A 19634-nucleotide genomic window follows, 5' to 3' on the forward strand; every position below is an offset into this window, starting at 1 on the left:
GATTTCCACCGTGTGCTGTACAGTGTTGCTTTTTGCAAAGACGACGACCATGGACTTCCTTGCACCTAATATCCAGCACGGTAGCCAATCTGTCGTGGTGGGGCCTCTATGTACCCTGTTGGTTGTAGCCCCCTGACAATACAGGGATTGCTCTGCTGATGCCTGTGCCGTTAACTCTATGCCAAGGAGTAGATGCTTATCTCCTTGGGGCATCGGGACTCCTGGCAATGGCCGTCCTGCCAGATGGCCCTTGCTGTGGCTAGGTAGTGCCTCTTGGGGAGGGGCCTTGGCTGAAGTGGGTGGCATCAGGGTGGATGACCCGCAATGAAGTGTGGTACATCATCTCTTGCTGGTGGCCAGCCGCCAGCAGTCTCTAAGTGTTCTTGGGCTCAATTCAACGCTCAGAAATATGATCCCAAATCATTCCCCTCCCTGGCCACACCGTGGAAGTAGCATAAGATTCAGGATGGCAGTGACACTTATTTGCCCTGGTTCCTAGTTTGTACGAGAGCTGATGGAGAGTCTTTCATGTCAACAAAACCTCAATTCTTTGTAGAGCATTTAGAGGACAAGTTTGGGGAGGTGGAGGGCTTGTCCAAAATGCGCTGTGGGTCAGTATTGATATAAACGGCATCCTCTGCCCAGTCACGAAGGTTACTTGCTTGGGATAAGTTAGGGGATGTTTCAGTTACTATCACACCCCATAAGAGTTTAAATAAGGTCCAGGATATTATTTTCTATAGGGACCTTCTTTTGCAGTCTGATGACGAGTTGCGCTCTAATTTAGAGCGTTGAGGTGTTCATTTTGCCGGCACGTTCATCGGGGCCCGAAGGATAACCAGATTTCTACTGGTGCCTTCATCTTGGCCTTCAAGGGTGATACATTACCAGAGAAGGTCAAGGTGATGGTATACTGCTATGATGTGAAGCCCTATATCCCTCCCCCAATATGGTGCTTTAAGTTCTGGAAGTTCTTCCATATGTCTTCCTGCTGTACTTCCAGCCTCACATGTCGAGATTGTGGACACCCATCACATCCCAATACTCCATGTACCCTGCCTCCCACCTGTGTCAACTGCGGACAGCATCATTCATCTTGCTCACCAGACTGCAGGATCTTACAGAAAGAGCAGAAAATCATGAAATAAAAGACCCTGGACCGACTGGCCTATACCGAGGCTAAGAGGAAATGTGAATGACTCCATCCTGTGCGAATGACTTCCTCATATGCCGCCGCTACAACAACTGTAATAGCCCCATCAGTTCAGCGAATTCCAGTCGGCTCACCGAGCCATACAACTCCACATGCCCAAGGGGGACCACTACCCACCCTGTTGCTCCTGCACCACCTACCTCAGGAGCAACACGCCCCCCACCCATCGGGGACGTCCGTCCCTGCTTCTAAGCTAGAGAAGCGTCCAACTTCTTTGGCTCCTCTCACTTGCAAGGGGTCCCTTGGGTGCCTCCCTTCCCAAGTTTCCACAAGTAGGAAGGATGATGCCCAGCAGTAGCATAAGTGCCCACAAGCAGAGCTAGTCGTAGGGCTTTGCAATCCTTCTCCGTCCTGAAGACTGAATCGGTGAAGCCCTCCCAGCCAGTGAAACCCAAGGAGCAGCAAGAAAAGTCCAAGACCACCACCTCTAAGATGAAGGAACTAGCGGTGGCACCCACCCCACTGCAACCTACAAGCTCTGCGTCTGAGGGCGAGGTAGAGATTCTGGTATCCGCTGAGGACGTAGATCTCACCAGACTCTCAGACACATTGGATGTCACTCGCACAGGTACTCAATCAGTGGCAGCAGGTGACCCAGCAGCATAATCTGCCTCCTCAGTCCCTTCACGCCTTTCTCGGCCATGGACAATGTCATCCTCCAGTGGAACTGCAGCAGTTTTTTCCACGATATTGCTGAGCTCCAACAACTTCTCAGCCTTCACCCTTCGCCCTGCATTGCTCTTCAGGAAACTTGGTTTCCGGCAATGTGAACCCCCACTCTCTGTAGCTATCGGGGTAATTATAGGAACCGGGCAGCGTATGAGAGGGTATCTGGTCGTGTCTGCATCTACGTCCTTCACTCCATTTACAGCAAGTCTGTCCCTCCAGAAACACTTTTAGAGGCTGTCGCTGTTTGGGTGTGGACGCCTCAGGCTGTTACTGTCTGCAGTCTCTATCTTCCACCAGATGGTGATGTCCCGCAGCATGTTGTGGGTGCACTGATGGCCCAATTGCTGCCACCTTTTCTGTTACTGGGCGACTTCAGCGCCCATAACCCTCTGCGCCTCCTAGACCTTTTCAATCGTATCTGGGTTGAGGGTGAGTTCCCGTCACAATGGCGGGAAAGCGTCATAATCCCCGTGTTGAAACCTGGCAAGATCCCATTGGAGATGGACAGCTGCCACCCCATTAGCCTCACCAACGTTCTTTGCAAGTTGCTCGAACGCATGGTGATTGCCCGCTGTCAGCATCTGGTTGCCGTCTTTTTTGACATGCGGAAGGCATACGATACAACATGGCGACATCACATCCTCTCTGCGCTTCATGGTTGGGGTCTTCAGGGTCTGCTCCAGATTTTCATACAAAATTTTCTGTCGCTTCATTCCTTCCGTGTGCAAGTTGTGGCCTCCCATAGCTCCTCCCGAGTTCAGGAGAAGGGGTACCGCAAGGATCTGTCTTAAGTGTGTACCTCTTTTTGATTGCAATTAATGGGCTCGCTGCAGTGATGGGAATGTCTGTCTCATCCTCCTTGTATGCTGACAACTTCTGTCTTTACTATAACTCCACTAGCATTGCAGCTGCTGAACGGCAATGCAGGGTGCTATCCGAAAGGCGCAGTCTTGGGCTGTAGCACATGGCTTCCAGTTTTCGGCTGCCAAGACCTGCATTATGCATTTCTGCCAGTGACGCACTGTTCACCCTGAGCCACAGCTTTATCATGATGATGAACCTCTTGCTGTGGTGGAGATGCATTGGTTTTCGATACCCAGTTGACTTGGCTACCTCATATTCAGCAGCTTAAACAAACATGCTGGCGGCATCTTAACGCTCTTTGTTGCTTGAGTCACACCAGCTGGGGTGCCGATCGGTCTACCCTTCTCTTAATTCAGTCCCGTCTAGATTATGGCTTACGGTTCAGCATCCCCTTCTGCATTGTGGTTGCTGGACTCCATCCTTCACAGCGGGATCCGGGACCCGACTCGCCACTGGAGCTTTCTGGACAAGCCTTGTCAACAGCATACTTGTGGAAGCTGGTGTCTCTCCATTGTGGTTCCGGCACCAACGATTACTGGCCGTTAATACTACACACATTTGTAGCTTCCCGGGCATCCCAATTATCATCTCCTGTTCCCTCAGTCAGTTGTAAATCTTCTGAAATGGCAGTCCCGGTCAGGGTGTACGATTGCGGTTCGCATCAGAGCTCTTCTCTCAGGGCTTGAGGTGTTCCGTCTTCCACCTCTTTTCCAGGCCCCTCTGCATATACCCTCCTGAGGCCCTCTGCCGCTGCTTTCATTCAATCCTTGCCACATTTCAAAGCTCTGATGTTGTCTGTACTGACAGTTTGATGGCTGCTGGTCGTGTCGGTTATGCTCTTACTCTAGTGGATCATTATGAACAACACTCATTGCCAGGTGGCTGCAGTGTTCTCACTGACGAGCTGGTTGCCATCTCTCACACCCTAGAGTATATCCGCTCCTGCTCAGGTGAGTCCTTTGTTATCTGTAGTGACTCCCTGAGCGGTTTACGAGCTATCGACCAGTGTTTCCCTCGCCCTCGTCTGGTGATGGCTATCCAGTAATCCCTCCATACTCTTGCCCGTTGTGGCCGCTCTGTGGTCTTTGTGTGGACCCCAGGTCATGTCGGCATCCCTGGAAATGAATGTGTTGACATGCTGGTCAAACAGGCTGTCGGTGCACCAGCCTTGGAAAGAGGCCTTTCGGAAAGTGACCTCAGGTCAGTTTTGCAGCAGAAGGTACTTCGCACCTGGGGTGAAGAATGGCACACCCTTCCTTCACCCAACAAACTTTGGGCCTTCAAGGTGGCTACCAGTGCGTGGCTCTCCTCCTTGCAGGTTTCTCGCAAGGACTCTGTTGTCCTCTGCCAGCTACTTGTTGGTCACACCTGGATAATACACAGCTATTTATTGCGCCGTGAGGACCCACCTTTATGTAGCTGCGGGTCAGCTTTGAGAGTGGTCCACATCTGGTTGGACTGCCCACTTTTAACTTCGCTCAGGCAGACGTTTGCACTGCCTGATAGACTTCCTGCACTTTTATCAGATGACGTTGCAATGGCAGATTTAGTGAGTTTTATTCATGCAGGGGGTTTTTATCGCTTGATCAAAGTGTTAGTCCTCTTTTTTTTGTGTTGAGTCTGGCCTTTGGCCTATGATTTTAGACTGGAGTTTTCAGTGTGTTTCTTGGTGGTTGGCTTTTTCTTTTTTGTTTGTATGGTCGGCCAACCACTGTCACACTCGGTGTGATTTTAATTCCTTTTGTCTGGTCTCTGTCTGTGTCTTTCTTGTCCTGTGTTGTCTCTTGTATCTCCATTGTTTGTTGTTTTTATTCCTTGTGGGGGTTTCAAGTTCATGGAAAAAGGGACTGATGGCCCTAGTAGTCTGGTCCCTTCAATCCCACAAACCAACCAACCAATTTGCAGCTGCTAGATGAGATTTTATATAAAATATGTTCCTATAAACAATAGCTGAGAAGTATATAATTTGTCATGTTGACGGTGACCTTCGCAGTGTTAGTGGGGAAGGGATTGTACTCATAAATGTGGCACCTTGCTGCTGTCTGTGGTTGACAGCATATTGTTAAGCCAGATCATTTTGCTATCACTTGGTGATGAATTAATGATCAACCATAAAGATACTGCACTTCCGTCACTATTAATTGTGTTACTGGTAAAATGGATAAATCTCTTCCATTCAGGAATCTCAGCAGCTTGTAGAGTGGGCTGCGCTGAGGGGAGCCACTTTCCACTAAGCTCAGGCAATCACCCCTGCCTGGCCTGTACCGGGGGGTACATGCGAAACCTACCTGTTGACCTAGGGCTTCAAGCTATTGCAGTCAGCATTTTTCTTCTTCACTTCACCTTTTCCCTTTGTACTGTTTACACTCTGTCATTCAGTGTCACCAGGGCATACTTCCCCCAGCTTACTAGTTTCTGCTGCTCGGTGACTTTAATACGCACCACCCCTTTTGGGGCTCACCCATAACCTGTCCAAGAGGTGCTCTCTTGGCTAACTTTCTCAAACAACTTAACTTCTTCTGCCTTAACACAGGAACACCCACATTCCTTTCAGACCCCACGCACACCTATTCCCATCTGGACCTATCCTGCTGCACTGTTCAGCTTGTCCATCGTCTCAAGTAGTCTCTTCTCTCTGACACATACTCGAGCAACCATTTGTGCAAGCAAATGGCAGCTTTCTAAGGCTGACTGGAGGCTTTACTCCTCCCTGGTGACCCTCAATGAACATCATTTCTGCAGTTGTGATGACCAGGTAGAATATTGTACAAACATTATCCTTACCGCCATCGAACGTGTGCTGCCTATGAGCGCACAACAGGGAAGGGTTTGAGACCTGAAGCAGCAGAAAGTCACTTTTGTTCTACTGTACTGCAAGTTCTGCGGTTAGGTTATAGTGTTCGTAGATAGTTACAGTCTGATGGTGGCCGTTTATGTGGCTAGACAGCTGGTTAGTTGTCATCCACAGATAGAACACTGAATAATAATTGCAACACAACTGTTTTATAGAATGGCTACTCTTGCATGTGGCTATGTCTTTTTAGGAGAGCAAATGCTTCTTAGTTGACTGAAGTCAGAGTGATGGACGTGTTTAGCTGGAATAAGCACAAATAAAATTAAGCTGTTATAAACGCAATGTTCAGATTAAGTTTCAAGAAGTAGGTTAACTTTTGTTGATGCAGACCTTGAACTGTTTGAACTCTGAAGGTTATCCTTTATGAAATCTAAGGAGTATAATGAACGTGGAATGTATAAAACAGACATTGTAGTTGGATCATCAATAGGAGACTGACCATTGTGGTATTATTTGTTCTGATATGGACACCATTAAAAAAACAAATCCTATGTCTGGTGAGCGAGGTTTAGCAATTAACATTGTTATTCACATGGAACTAACAGTAATGGAAAAAGGTGTGTTCAAATAATTTTTGTATATTTAGCTTTGGGAGCCTTTGTGTCTGAATGATTATGCAGATTTTGCAAAGAGGTAGACAAGACTTTGCAGACTCACATATTGTAAAATCAGGAATGGAGTTCCAATATGAATTAAGGTAGATTGCTACTCACTGCACAGAGGAGAGACTGAGCAGCAGAAGGGGCACAGTTTTTGTCCCTTTAGCACTTGGCACTATGTTCGTCACTGTTGATGCCACACCCTTCTACACCAACTGCCCGTGTCACACTACTTCAACATCCTTAAAGCTTAGAGCCTGGCTGCCACTAAACGCTGTATTTAGCAATGTCCAAATGACTCCAGACCTGCAACCTGCCTACCTTTTACCCAAAATTCCCCTCCCTTGGTGAAATGTCTGGATCTTTTGGGAATGTGTTCTGCATTTTCAGTAGCCTGACATCAGAATAGTCTCTCCACTGTTTTTTGTATCTTTTCCCTTTCTTTCTTCCCCTTCTCCTATCCTTCCTCCACTTTGGCGTTTGAGGTTCCTTTTTTTCTTCTTCCTTCTTGTGCGTTCTTGAAGGCTGGCCCACTCGTACCCCATGTTACAGGCCAGGACCAGGGAGCGGTGATTGCCTGAGCTGCTGCCTTCCCATACTGCCAGTTGGTCTCTCTGTCAGATGTTCTTTTTTCACATGTTTGATAGTGGTGCTTCTGTTGAAGATCAAAGCAGGCTATGAAGTTATCACAGTCCAAATGTACTTTCCGAACCTGATGAGCTGCTACTAGTGTTGTCATTAGAACCGCACTTGGATGTCTTGTTGATACCTGGCCAGATGTGTCACCCGTCTTAGGGATGCTCACAAGGACGAATGCCCACCTCCTCCTCCCTGCTGTATCAATTGCAATTATGACCATGCAGCCTCCTCCTGAGATTCTAATGTTTCTCGATGTGCAGGTCATCCGGAAGACCCGGGTGAAGGAATAACTGCCTTACTGGGTCACTTGCAAGTTATTGGGTAGTCAGAAACCCTGCATTCTATCATCCGGCACTTACAGTATTATTCTTGCTTCATCTCCCTCCACACACAACATGGCCACGCAGATACGACTTCAATTTCAGCACAGCACGCGGCCAAGGCTGCGGTCCTCCAGCCTCGGACAGCTTCTTGTTGTGTCCCTTCGGCAGATTGTAGCAGGGTCATTTGTCGGCGCATTTTATCGCTGTGGCATGCCGATTGGGCTGCACTTACGGACAACAAGCTTCGGGCCTTGAAACCTCTTCCCGCGGCTTGGACGTCCTCCTCGCGCCCTTCTCGGCGGGAGGAGGTAGTTTTGGCCCGGTTACGAATTGGACACTGCCGGTTCAGCCATCGCCATCTGCTGACGGCTGCGCCGGTGCCGTTCTGCCCATGTGGGCAATTGCTGACGGTCCGCCACATTTTAACGTCCTGTCCGGATTTTAACACACTGCGTCTTGATCTTGGCCTGCCATGTACTCTAGATGCCATTTTAGCGGATGACCCACGAGCAGCTGCTCCCATTCTTCATTTTATCAACTTGACAACCCTCTCTAAGGACATTTGATTATGCTGTTTTTTTTTTTTTTTTTAATCCTATGCCTGTCAGTCTGTCTTTTATCGTGTTTTCCGTTTCGTTGCTGTTTTAAACTTGTGACTCGCGTTGCATTCCTAACATAGTCTGGGCGCTAATGACCGTTGAAGTTGTGCGCCCTAAAACCACAAAAAAAGAAAAAAAAGCAATTTCAGCACCACAGTTGCAAAATCACCGAGTGTCACGGTAGCATCCCCATCTCTTCCTCCAGCTGTGCAACAAGCCACCAAACTTTTGCCTCATGGGGCGAAACCGGCTATATAACAGGTAGGCTGGAAAGGACAGAAGGAATACTCAGACAAAGACTTCTTATGTCCCTCCAGCCAAGAAACATCTGAGTATTCCTCTGCCAACTGGAAAGGCTCCTAGAAATCAAACAAAGCCGAAATATCTTTTCCTTTGCCAACTCAGAGATCCTCTTCAATAGTGGTGCCACATGATACTCTCACCCAGCTGACCTCCATGTTGCTGGTATGCACAACCATTTTTCTGCCCTGGACTCCACAGTGACAGAAGCAGAGTGCTGGCACCTCTATAGACATCAGGGAGCAGAATCCTCCAGCCTCTGCACCCTGTAGCAGTGAGTCTTCGAAGGTTGGCACTTTGCAGCCACCAATGTGACACCTCTCAACTTTTTCCCCCTCCTATTTCCTCGTCATGACTGTCCTCCAATGTAACATTCATGACATTAGATCAAACAAAGAGGACTTATGGCTATTCTTGCAATGTCCACTTGTTCTCTGCCTCCAGGAAACAAAATTGCATCATCCTCATGACTGTTTTGAGTTCTCACATTTCTTTCTGGTCTGCTTTGACCTTGCTCCCGATGATGGCATTCCACCTCATGGGGTAGTCATGCTGCTCATCCAGGATGACATTCATAGTCAAACCGTCTTCCTGACTACCGGCTTCAAGCTATTGCAGTCTGCATTTTTATTCCTCACTTCACATCTTCCCTTTGTACTATTTACATCCCTCCGTCATTCAGTGTCACCAGATCAGACTTCCCCCAGCTTACTGGGCAACTCCCTCACACATTTCTGCTGCTTGGCGACTTTAATATGCACCACCCCTTTTGGGGCTCGCCCAGAACATGTCTGAGAGGTGCTCTCTTGGCTAACTTCCTCAATCAACTTAACTTCCTCTGCCTTAACACAGGAGCGCCCACATTCCTTTGACCCCACGCACACCTATTCCCATTTGGACCTATCCTGCTGCACTGTTCAGCTTGTCCATCGTCTCAAGTGGTCTCTTCTCTCTGACACATATTCGAGCAACCATATCTTGTGCGCTATCCATTTGCGCAAGCAAATGGCAGCTTTCTAAAGCCGACTAGAGGCTTTACTCCTCCCTGGTGATCCTCAATGAACATCATTTCCTTAGTTGTGATGACCAAGTAGAATATTGTACAAACATTATCCTTACTGCCATCGAACGTTCGTTCCTCTCACTTCCTCTTTACCGCGCTGTGTGTCATTCCCTTCGTGGACTGAGGCATGCTGCAATGTGATTCACACCCAGGGACATGCTCCCTGCATTTTTAGCTGTCATATTCTTCAGGACGGCAAAAAAACTAGCTGGATTTCGTTTACTAGTTATTTTAACAGTTCCACTCCCTCTTCAGTCATGTGGGCCAACCTCTGATGTCTCTCTGGTACCAAGGTCCATTCCCTAATTTCTCGCCTGACCGTAGCAGATGATGGCGTAGTAGACCCTACTGCTATCTCCAACATCTTGGGCTGCTATTTTGCATCGATTTCAAGCTCCACCCTCTATCAGGCCTTCCTCCATCTGAAACGAGTGGAGGAGGCTCATACGATACCTTCTCTTTCCAGAATTTTGAATGTTACAATGCCACCTTTACTATGAGGGAGCGAGATGATGCTGTCACTTCATCCCGATCCTCTGCCCCTGGGCTGGATAACGTTCACATTCAGATATTGCAGAACCTATCTGTTGTGGGCAAGTACTTTCTCCTTCATAAGTACAATCACATCTGGGCAGAGGGCACATTTCCCAGATGCTGGTGTGAAGCCACTATCATACACAGACCTAAGCCTGGTAAGGACAAACACATTCCTTCTAGTTATCACCCCGTATATCTCACCAGTTGCGTTTGGAAGGTGATGGAACATATGATTCATGCCCAGATGATATGGTGGCTAGGGTCTCACAATTTACTAACCACTGCATAGTGTTGATTTCGAGCATGCCATTCTGCAGTTGACCACCTCGTCTTTTTGTCAAGTCATGTCATGAATGATTTCCTGTGTAAAACCCAGACTGTGCCCGTGTTTTTTTGATTTGGAGATGTTACAACACCTGCTGGAGGACTGGCATCCTCTGTACTCTATACACGTGGGCCATCTATTGCAGTTATCCACAGGCTTGTCTCATCATCACTCATAGAGCATTGCAATTTCGTATGGATACATAAACAAGTGTGTAAGTGATTTAAAGTTGCAAGTATCTGTGACAGGTAATAAGGCCTCTAGAGAGCATTAGCATTTTTTGTGTTTACAGTCGTTACCAGGGTTTCATGTGATGCCTAGTGTCAGTGGAGAGTGTCATTTTGTTTCTCATTACAAACAAAAAGTTATTTATAAAGTGGAATTTTACATGCCCATTCAGCAGAGCTGTCCCAACTTAATCTGGGGTGATATTTGTTTAATTGACGTGTATTAACAGGGACAGTAAAAGACAAAGAATAACAGTACTCCAGCAGGGACAGCACTACCCTGGCCTGCACTGAGTACTACTACCATGTGGAAATACTGCTCCGTCACTGCTGGAATACTGGTTATTCTTCTTTTACTGTCCCTGTTAGTACATATTGATAAAACTAAAAACACATTAATTTGGGTCCATTCTACCAACTGGAAACGTAAAACTCCAATTCAAAATTCATTATGTCTGTAATGGGAAACAAAGTGACATTTTGTCAGTGCTGGGTGCCATATGAAGGAAATGTTGAGCAGGACTTGTTTGAGCCAACTCCAGCTACACATTGCAAAAATAAGATTGCTAATTTCTTCCAAAACACTGGAGAAAATGTACCTGATGATCCATGGGGGAGAGACGCAGTGTAAGTGGTGTGAACAGCGTCAGACATTGAGTGAGCGCAGAGGACACAGACATAACGAATATTTGTGTACGACTATATCAGCAGCATCTTACAGTGACTGAAAGGGGACTCTTTGTGGGTCTCTATTTGGCCGGCTGTTCAAATCTTGCAGTATTCACATTTGTGGAACATTTAAATGTCACACTCGCCCGATGTTGGGCTGCATCAGAATGTGAAGGAAGGCATGCTTGTTGTCAAGGTTCTGGTTGACCATGTTTGACTTTCACAAGGGAGGATCCCTGTATTGTGCGCTAAGCACATTGTAACATCTTCATGTCTGCAGCTGCAGCTCAAGAACAAGGAATGATGTTGCTGTCCCATGCATAGGCTGCTATTAATACAACACAAATGGTTGTGTTTGGAGTGGTGCCATGACCAGTTAGCATGGACTGCTGATGAATGGTGTTGCATCGTGTTCGGCAATGAACCAGTTTTACACCACCTTGGATGACCGTCGTCAGTGAGTATGATGATGACGTGAGGAGAGGTCCTGTTCTTCCGTTGTTTTGCAGAGGCACAGCAGTGCTACTTCTGGTGTTCTTGTGTGGAAAGCCATCGGTTATGACCTCAGCTCGAGGCTGGTAGTGCTTGAAAGAACTCTGACTGCAAATTGGTGTCAGACATCATGTGTCCTTATGTGTTACCTCTCGTTTGACAGTATTATGAGGCCATTTTTAACATAACAATGCTTGGCCACACATGGCACATGTCTCTATGAATTCTTGATGTGATTGTGAGATATTCCTGTGGCCTGCAAGATCCCCTAAGCTGTCCCTGATAGAACATGTGTGGAACGAGGTCAGGTGTCAACCCGATCCCAGTGCCGGTATCCTGAATATCGTGGGCCATTTACAACAGCTATGGGACAGCTTGTCTTAGGAGAGGTTACAATGGCTTTGACACCCTTCCCACTTGCGTCAGTGGTTGCACCTAGGCCAGATGGGGTGGAACATCTTACTGATAAATGGGATGATACTGCCAATTTCCTTGTTAGTTTGACTCGATATTGTAATCACTGAAAACGCATCCTGTACCTTCTCAACTTGTGAAACTTCATTTAGTTTCCTCCCCCCCCTCATCCTCCGCCCCCTCATCCTCCCCCCCTCATCCTCCCCCCCCTCATGCCCCCCCCCCCCTCATCCTCCCCCCCCCTCACCTCTTCATCCTGTTCTGGCTGCTTCACTTTTTTGTTAGACAGTATAATTTACGAGTAAAGGTAATAATTTACTGAATAGTAGAATCATTGTGTTACTGACAGGCATATAAATAAGCTTGCTGAATAATTCCATGAGCTGTACTGTGTGTGTGTGTGTGTGTGTGTGTGTGTGTGTGTGTGTGTGTGTGTGTGTTCATTCCTCTGATACTGCATGCAAAAAATTAATTTTTATAAAATAATGATATTCTATTTATTGTGATGCATTTATCTCTTGTTGAATAGTTTCTCAAAGAAGTACAGCATATTTTTTAATCCAAGCAAAATTTACAAAATATGTTTCCAGCTGATGCAGAATGATAGGTGCCAGTATGAATGTATCCACTGTGGAAACCAAATACAGGACCTTTTCAAGAAGTACAGTGCTACTGTACTGAAGCTGACAGAATGTGTGAGTAACTAATTGATTAATGACATAATAATACTAATTAATTATTATATATATAATGTAAATATAATTATAATAATAAATGGTAATAATATTAATAATTATAACAATGATAACTATTTTCCTACATGAACATAAACAAGAAAAATTACTCACACCTTCATCTCACTATTGATAGAGACACAAAACATTTAGTGAAGGGGATTGACAAATGTATGAGGTTGAGTGAATGACACAGCGGAAGAAAATTTTAGAAGAGGAATGTATGTTTCCAGGACAGAATTATTGTAAAGCTCTTCACACTGGGTGGTATTGTAAGAGAAGAGTGTAAGAAATATTTGTCATGATCCCACTTATTGTATAGTTTCCTTGACTGCTTATGTATCAGGTTTTCAAACAGATCTTTTGTAAACAGACTTAGATACTTAAAAGGAATGGTCCGATAAGACATGTCAAAACCTGTGCTGAATTTTTTTACGCATGAAGAAGACAATGAAAGAAATAGTCAAAATTTTAGCTGCTAAGATGCATTGCAAGTGTTAAAAAAAAGATGACGTGCCAAATTCGTAGCGCACTAGGCAGCGGTAGAAATGTTACACCTCTACTGGCACTGTAACAACTGCACATGCACAACTAGGTGCGCGCGCGCGCACACGCGCGCACACACACGCGCGCCCACACACGCGCGCCCACACACGCGCGCCCTCACACGCGCGCCCTCATACACGCGCGCCCACACACACGCGCGCCCACACACGCGCGCCCACACACACGCACGCACGCACACACACACACACACACACACACACACACACAGAGAGAGAGAGAGAGAGAGAGAGAGAGAGAGAGAGAGAGAGAGAGAGAGAGAGAGAGAGAGGGGGGGGGGGGGGGGGGATGCGAGATCAGCGGTACATTTGTAAACAGGAAACACGACACAACCAGATCGTAATTTGTAAAGGACGTTTCAGGTTACCGTTTGTTGATATTTTCTCTGACACTACAGTACACGGTTATTACTCTCTTGAATTTACCACTCAAGTAACATCTATTACAAATTATTGGTTGCTTTACATGATGTAAGAAATATGCGCCAAATGGAAACCCAAAACCATCTAAATGACAAACTGTCCGAAAGATTTAGAACTGTTCGTGAGAGGCTACGCACCATTACCCATGGAGATCTATGAGACATGGCCCTCCGAATTGCGTCTGACATGAACATTGTTAATTTCCAGGCTTCGTCGACCTGGCTATGCAGGTTCAAGAAATCATACAGAATAGGAAGTTGCAAAATTACCAGGTTTACATCATGTAAACGTGTAGAGCAGCTGCCAGTGATGGACAGTGCTATAGAGAAATTCATAGCTGATGTAAAGATGAAACTTGCTGTTACCCCGCAACAGCTGTTTATAAAGCTGATCAGTCCGCTTCCAGGAAAGAACTGCATGCACACCACGCTTTATCATTTTGCGGTAAAAGAAAGATGGAGTCAGTTGCCCAATAAATGAATGCGATGACACATTCATATATGATAATACCAGTGATAAGTGTGAGTGGTTTACTGCTTCACACTACTAGGACCAAAAATAAAAAATGGACTGTTTAGTTGCAAAAATCTTGTAATTGACATAGCAAAATCTGGAAAAATGGGAAAGAATAATTTTCAACATTTCATTTGAAATGTATTCCTACCAGCTGCAGAAATTAATTTATTGCTTTTGTTGGATTCATGGTCTCTCTTTTAGCATAGGATGACGAAAAATCTGTAGACGTAATGTGGATTCTGTCTGGAACTGCTAGTGCGATTCAACCTCTCGATAAATAATTTTTTCGACAGTGGAAAGCATTTTTCAGGAAATTATCAGACAACATAATTACCAATACCTCACTCTCATTTCAGGTTTATCAGCGGAACAGTATTCTTAAGTTCCAGTCAGTGTGCATTACCAGATTTCTTCGCCACCATTTATGAATTTGATCAAGTATGCCTGGTATCCTGTGCAATATGCAGAACAATGGGCAGGACTATTCCTGACTCAATCCAGTTTTGGCTAAATAAAGCTAGTGGTTACTGCGAAGTGCCTGGCTGCATCGATTTTTCCTTTGACCGGTTTGCCTGGTGCAAGAAAATTGTTTGTTTTTGTCATTCAATAGACACTTCACATTTTTGTGATGACTGCGGGGAAAGAGCTGTTTCACTGATAGCCAAATGCACAACATTCAAACATTATTATAAGGAATGGCCTACAGGAATTGATATAAAATGTAGTACTGCAAGACATATTTCATTTCAACAAATTACAAATTCTCATTGATGGAAGTCATTTGTGACATCAGACACTGCCATGATTTTATTTTCTCTGCTAGCCATTTTTATCAGAATTTCTTGTGTAAGAATTTAACTGTCAATATGAAGTTATTCATAAAAAATGTTTGTGTAGTTTAAGCCAAGTTTTCACTGGAGCAGACAAACTAACAAACACGAACATAAGAGAATTCTGTCTGGTGTACGCGGCAGGCCTCTTGCAGGTCTTTCAACTGGATGCCACTGCAGCTAATTACATGTCCCCAACCTTCTCCAGTTACCTAATTGGAAAATGAAGACCAGTAGTTTAATTAGTTAATTTATTTATTTATTTATTTATTGTTCCGTGGGACCAAATTAAGGAGAAGTCTCCATGGTCATGGAACGAGTCAATACATGAAATTATAACATGATATTAGAAACAGATAAAATGAAATATAAAAAAAACATATTCAGGTGACAAGTTGTAAGTTTAAATAAAGAAAACCAACAATGTAACACTGGAATTTGCTTAATTTTTTAGCTCTTCCAGGAGCTCCTCGACAGAATAGGAGTGAGCCATGAGGAAACTCTTCAGTTTGGACTTAAAAGAGTTTGGGCTACTGCTAAGATTTTTGAGTTCTTGTGGTAGCTTATTGAAAATGAATGCAGCAGAATACTGCACTCCTTTCTGCACAAGTGTCAAGGAAGTGCATTCCACATGCAGATTGGATTTCTGCCTAGTATTAACTGAGCAAAAGCTGCTAACTCTTGGGAATAGGCTAATATTGCTAACAACAAACGACATTAAAGAAAATATATACTGTGAGGGCAATGTCAGAATTCCCAGACTATTGAATAGGGGTCGACAAGACGTTCTCGAACTTACACCACATATAGCTCGAACAGCCCGTTTCTGAGCCAAAAATACCCTTTTTGAATCAGAAGAATTACTCCAAAAAATAATACCATACGGCATAAACGTATGAAAATATGCGAAGTAGACTACTTTCGTGTTGAAGTGTCACTTATTTCAGATACTGTTCTAATGGTAAATAAAGCAGCATTTAGTTTTTGAACAAGATCCTGGACATGGGTTTTCCACAACAGCTTACTATCTATTCGAACGTCTAGGAACTTGAACTGTTCCGTCTTGCTTATAATATGCCCATTCTGTCTGATCAAAATATCGGTTCTTGTTGAATTGTGAGTTAGAAACTGTAAAAACTGAGTCTTACTGTGATTTAGCATCAAATTATTTTCTGCACGCCACGAACTTATTTCATGAACTACATTATTTGATACTGTTTCAATATTATACACAAGATCCTTCACTACCAAGCTGGTGTCATCAGCAAACAGAAATATTTTTGAATCACCTGTAATACTAGAAGGCATATCATTTATATAAATAAGAAACAGCAGTGGCCCCAGCACCGACCCTTGGGGAACGCCCCACTTAACAGTGCCCCATTGGGACTGAACATCACTACCACTCTCAATATTGTAGAGAATTACCTTCTGCTTTCTGTTCTTAAAGTAAGAGGCGAACCAATTGTAAGCTACTCCCCTTACTCCATAATGGTCCAACTTCTGCAGTAATATTTTGTGGTCAACACAGCCAAAAGCCTTCGTTAAATCAAAGTAAACACCTAGCGTTCGCAACCTTTTATTTAATCCGTCCAAAACCTCACAGAGAAAAGAGAATATAGCATTTTCAGTTGTTAAACCATTTGTAAAACCAAACTGAACATTTGACAGCAAATTATGTGATTTTAAATGCTCCAGTAACCTTGTATATACAACCTTCTCGATAACTTTAGCAAACACCGATGGCACAGAAATAGGTCTAAAATTGTCAACATTATCAATATCTCCCTTTTTATAAAGTGGCTTCACTACCGAGTACTTTAATCAGTCAGGAAACCGACCACTCCTAAAGGAAAAATTACAGATATGGCTAAGTACTGGGCTAACATACATAGAACAATACTTCAGTATTCTGCTAAATACCCCGTCATATCCATGAGAGTTCTTGGTCTTTAGTTATTTAATTATTAACTCAATCTCCCTCTTGTCAGTATCATGGAGAAGCATTTCAGGCTCGGAACACTTTTTTCTAAGAGCGCTATATGCTTCCCTGTTGGGACTAGGTTTCTACACTCCTGGAAATTGAAATAAGAACACCGTGAATTCATTGTCCCAGGAAGGGGAAACTTTATTGACACATTCCTGGGGTCAGATACATCACATGATCACACTGACAGAACCACAGGCACATAGACACAGGCAACAGAGCATGCACAATGTCGGCACTAGTACAGTGTATATCCACCTTTCGCAGCAATGCAGGCTGCTATTCTCCCATGGAGACGATCGTAGAGATGCTGGATGTAGTCCTGTGGAACGGCTTGCCATGCCATTTCCACCTGGCGCCTCAGTTGGACCAGCGTTCGTGCTGGACGTGCAGACCGCGTGAGACGACGCTTCATCCAGTCCCAAACATGCTCAATGGGGGACAGATCCGGAGATCTTGCTGGCCAGGGTAGTTGACTTACACCTTCTAGAGCACGTTGGGTGGCACGGGATACATGCGGACGTGCATTGTCCTGTTGGAACAGCAAGTTCCCTTGCCGGTCTAGGAATGGTAGAACGATGGGTTCGATGACGGTTTGGATGTACCGTGCACTATTCGGTGTCCCCTCGACGATCACCAGTGGTGTACGGCCAGTGTAGGAGATCGCTCCCCACACCATGATGCCGGGTGTTGGCCCTGTGTGCCTCGGTCGTATGCAGTCCTGATTGTGGCGCTCACCTGCACGGCGCCAAACACGCATACGACCATCATTGGCACCAAGGCAGAAGCGACTCTCATCGCTGAAGACGACACGTCTCCATTCGTCCCTCCATTCACGCCCGTTGCGACACCACTGGAGGCGGGCTGCACGATGTTGGGGCGTGAGCGGAAGACGGCCTAACGGTGTGCGGGACCGTAGCCCAGCTTCATGGAGACGGTTGCGAATGGTCCTCGCCGATACCCCAAGGGCAACAGTGTCCCTAATTTGCTGGGAAGTGGCGGTGCGGTCCCCTACGGCACTGCGTAGGATCCTACGGTCTTGGCGTGCATCCGTGCGTCGCTGCGGTCCGGTCCCAGGTCGACGGGCACGTGCACCTTCCGCCGACCACTGGCGACAACATCGATGTACTGTGGAGACCTCACGCCCCACGTGTTGAGCAACTCGGCGGTACGTCCACCCGGCCTCCCGCATGCCCACTATACGCCCTCGCTCAAAGTCCGTCAACTGCACATACGGTTCACGTCCACGCTGTCGCGGCATGCTACCAATGTTAAAGACTGCGATGGAGCTCCGTATGCCATGGCAAACTGGCTGACACTGACGGCGGCGGTGCACAAATGCTGCGCAGCTAGCGCCATTCGACGGCCAACACCGCGGTTCCTGGTGTGTCCACTGTGCCGTGCGTGTGATCATTGCTTGTACAGCCCTCTCGCAGTGTCCGGAGCAAGTATGGTGGGTCTGACACACCGGTGTCAATGTGTTCTTTTTTCCATTTCCAGGAGTGTATTTAGTTCACCTGCTAAATTCAGAAAGTGATTATTAAATACTGTACATATATGCGACTTATCAGAACACGGACCTTCTCACTACGCACTGATTCTATATCCTCGACCTGTCTCTGGAGACCAGCCACTTCCTTTACGACTGACCATATGGTTTTAATTTTATCCTGAGACTTAGCTATTCTGTCTGCATACACACATACTTTTTGCCTTCCTAATAAAATTTTTACGCACCTTTTTGTAATGTGCTGCTGCATTTAGATTTTGACTGTTTCTAACGTTTTGATATAATTGCCACTTCGTTCTACAAGATATTCTTATCCCTCTAGTCAGCCACCCAGGCTGCCTGTTTGTGCTAGTACCCTGTTTTGAACCTTCAAAGAGCACGAAGAAAGTCTTGAGAAAATCGTTATATTTATCGTCTACTGTATCAGCGCTATAAACATCTTGCCACTCCTGTTCCTTGATAAGGTTTACAAAGGTCTCTACAGCAACTGGATCAGCTTTCCTAAACAGCTGATGACTATATTTAACACGTGTTGCAGCACAAAAATCTTTTAGAGTTAAAATTTGTGCATCATGATCTGAAAGGCCATTCACCTTTGTGCTAACAGAATGCCCTTCTAGTAATGAGGAATGAACAAAAATGTTGTCTATGGTTGTTCTACTGTTCCCTTGCACTCTCGTTGGAAAGAATACGGTTTGCATAAGATTATATGAAGTAAGGTGGTCTACCAGCATCCTCTTCCTTGCACAATCACCTATACAATTAATATTGAAGTCACCACATATAACTAACTTTTTGTATTTCCTATAAAGTGAACCAAGAACCTCCTCTAGCTTTAGCAAAAATGTTGTGAAATCGAAGTCTGGGGTTCTATAAATAACAACTGTTAGAAGTTTAGCTCCATTAAATTTAACCACACCTGCACAACATTCAAACACTTTTTCGGTGCAGTACTTTGAAACATCAATTGACTCAAATGGGATGCCGTTTTTCACATACATGGCTACTCCCCCACACCGCAAAGAGCTCCTTGAAAAGCTGCCAGCCAACCTGTATCCTGTAAAGGAAGCCTCTGAATTATCTCCTTATTTAAGAAGTGTTCAGATATACCAATAATTTCTGAGTCAACATCTATGAGCAGTTCACTAACTTTATCTCTAATACCTTGTATATTTTGATGAAATATACTAATTCCCTCATTACTCGGATACCTTTGTCAAAAGTGGTTCCTTTATTAGAGAGATTTCCCTTAAGCAGGAATACCTATCAGCTGACTTCAATCTA

General features: G+C 45.2%; 1 protein-coding gene across 3 annotated transcripts in view; it reads left to right on the plus strand.

Moving 5' to 3' along the window:
• Positions 1-19634, plus strand: part of LOC124711601 (protein ARV1) — a 71190-nt gene that overhangs the window by 15713 nt on the left and 35843 nt on the right. For all 3 annotated transcript variants that reach the window (XM_047241771.1, XM_047241762.1, XM_047241779.1), the window contains exon 2: positions 12378-12482. In XM_047241771.1, the coding sequence (XP_047097727.1) occupies positions 12381-12482 (102 nt within the window). In that variant the 5' untranslated portion in view covers positions 12378-12380. The remainder of the gene's footprint in view (positions 1-12377; positions 12483-19634) is intronic.

This window comes from Schistocerca piceifrons, chromosome 1 (genome assembly GCF_021461385.2).
Source record: "Schistocerca piceifrons isolate TAMUIC-IGC-003096 chromosome 1, iqSchPice1.1, whole genome shotgun sequence".
Lineage (NCBI taxonomy): Eukaryota > Metazoa > Arthropoda > Insecta > Orthoptera > Acrididae > Schistocerca > Schistocerca piceifrons.